Below are 2,072 nucleotides of genomic sequence, written 5' to 3'. Positions count from 1 at the left end.
TGTACATGTACGTACGTGCCTTCTCCAGAATCAAGTGGTATGATTCCCTCTTGAATTTGCACCTCAAATAATGTCTTATTCATTAGTGCGTGTAATATCCATTAACTACTGGAAATAGTTGATAATAGTCATTAATTTTGAGTATTGGAACTACTTTACACGTACTCGATTGCTTCTCATCTAATTGTTTTTGTTGAACATTTTATCATCTCTCCCTCACCTTAAATGGGTTGCATTGTTACAGTGCTATTACAAAATTTTATAAATTCCAAAAAATGCAAAAAAAATTAGCAATTGTACTGTGCAGTTTCAATCAATAGCAACACAGCTAACAAATGAGAAAATAATTATTAGTGTACGCTATAGAGGCGTCATTGTATTAGTTTACAAAAAAACTTGAAAGGGAAAGTATCTAAAAAAAACCAAAAAAAATTGTTCTAACTACATGTATAAAAGCACTGTATTGTTGCAAAGAATCAAGAAAATGAAGCCTGCATTGATATCATTTCTGAATTTGCTGCATCCTGCTGCTCCATCGGTTCCTCATGTGCTTCCTCCTCATCCTGTCTGTCCCTATATTTGAATAATTATTTTATAAAGCAAAAATTATAAAAACAAACCTTTGGATATAATAGTCTTTGGAAAAACTGGATTCAACATGTGGAGTTTGTACTTGTAACTTTTCAATTTTTCTTTTGACTTTCTTCATCATGTCTGTTAGATTCATTTTAGTGGCATGTTTTTTTAAAACTCTTACAAATTTTTGTATAAAAAAGCTTCCTTTTTCATTACAACCAGCTGCGTTACCTCGTGCTGATGCAAATATTGTCATAATATCGGCTGAATCCATGAAACTGGTTGTACTACTCAAAAGAGAGCTTTGAAAAGCTTTCGTTGTATATTGAAGAGCTGGTTCTTTTATAATGCCACGACAAGCATCAATGACAAATACTTTAGGTATTCCAGCTAAAGAGTGACAATTTGTAGCATAGTATCGCTTTTTTAATTCCTGAACTGCAACTGCTTTTCCATCAGTGCCATAGACAACATCACCTTCTCCTCCATGACTGGATATAATGAAGAAGAAGGCTCCAGTGTGCTGCATTGCACTGTATTCCCTTGCGATAGACCCTATTTCTGCTGCTGTTTTATTCTGATGAACTCTGACATCAAATCCAAGTGATGTGAACGTAGAATTTAGACTGGCCTCATCCTTTACACCACTTGGAAGATTATTTCGTGGATCATGAAAAACGATGTTATTAATTATAACGCATAGTCCTGGGCCAAACTGGTATATACCTATTGTAATAAATATATCTATTATGGCATATAATAATATACACTTGCTTGAATCTGGTGATTCACAGCTACTTTGAGAATCAGTGTCACTCATCTCCATTGTTCTATATTCTGGCAATTTTTGGGGCGAGCCACTGAGCCAGAGTGACCTGGGGGTGTAACCATGTAACTGTATTTATAATTAGATTTAATAACTTAGACACCTAAGATAAGAGCAGATAAAAATGCTGTCTAAACAGAAGAGTTTAAGGAAGTACAGTGTAACTCATCTTGCATGAATTGCAAGAGTCATTAAAGATAAAATATAATAGACAAGTCAGATCACAGAATTAATAATTAAAATTTCAACTATAGCTAAAAGTAATTAAGTCAATTCTTGTGATGATGTAACACTTTGCTTACTCATGGAGGCTCATTAAAATATTTGTCACAGAAATATTGTAATAAAATCCCAGATACTGATGTACATTTCAGCTACATTTGAAGTTATGATATTGTCACTGTGAATGTACATTGCAATGTATTTGTATACAAGTATATACTTGCATACTTGTCTTCATTTTCTACTCCTCCCCCAGGTATATGTAGATGGTGCTAATCTCAATGCTCAGGTTGGGCTCTGTCGTCCTGGGGATTATGGAGGAGATGTGTCTCATCTCAACCTTCACAAGACCTTCTGTATACCTCATGGAGGGGGTGGACCAGGAATGGGACCTATTGGAGTGTGAGTATGGAAACATGGGAATGAGTTTTTATTTAATTAAATGTGT

At 34.6% G+C, this 2,072-nt stretch overlaps 1 protein-coding gene across 2 annotated transcripts; it reads right to left on the bottom strand.

Annotated features, from left to right (window-relative positions):
• Window positions 1–307: 307 nt before the first annotated feature.
• LOC105315880 (caspase-3-like) lies at window positions 308–2,065 on the bottom strand. 2 transcript variants are annotated; one of them, XM_011410645.2, is made up of 3 exons: window positions 1,351–2,065; window positions 621–1,302; window positions 308–573 (listed from the first exon to the last, which is right to left on the bottom strand). In XM_011410645.2, exons 1-3 carry the CDS (start codon window positions 1,400–1,402, stop codon window positions 477–479), a joined length of 831 nt encoding a protein of 276 aa, XP_011408947.1. In that variant the 5' UTR covers window positions 1,403–2,065; the 3' UTR covers window positions 308–476. The 2 variants fall into 2 exon arrangements, with proteins under 2 accessions (XP_011408947.1, XP_019862978.1); XM_020007419.1 differs by having other exon boundaries at window positions 621–2,065.
• Window positions 2,066–2,072: the final 7 nt, after the last annotated feature.

This window comes from Amphimedon queenslandica, unplaced genomic scaffold (genome assembly GCF_000090795.2).
Source record: "Amphimedon queenslandica unplaced genomic scaffold, v1.1 AMPQUscaffold_7319_Cont20728, whole genome shotgun sequence".
Lineage (NCBI taxonomy): Eukaryota > Metazoa > Porifera > Demospongiae > Haplosclerida > Niphatidae > Amphimedon > Amphimedon queenslandica.
Note: the sequence above shows the minus strand (reverse complement) of the source record. Positions and strands in the feature narration are given on the sequence as shown.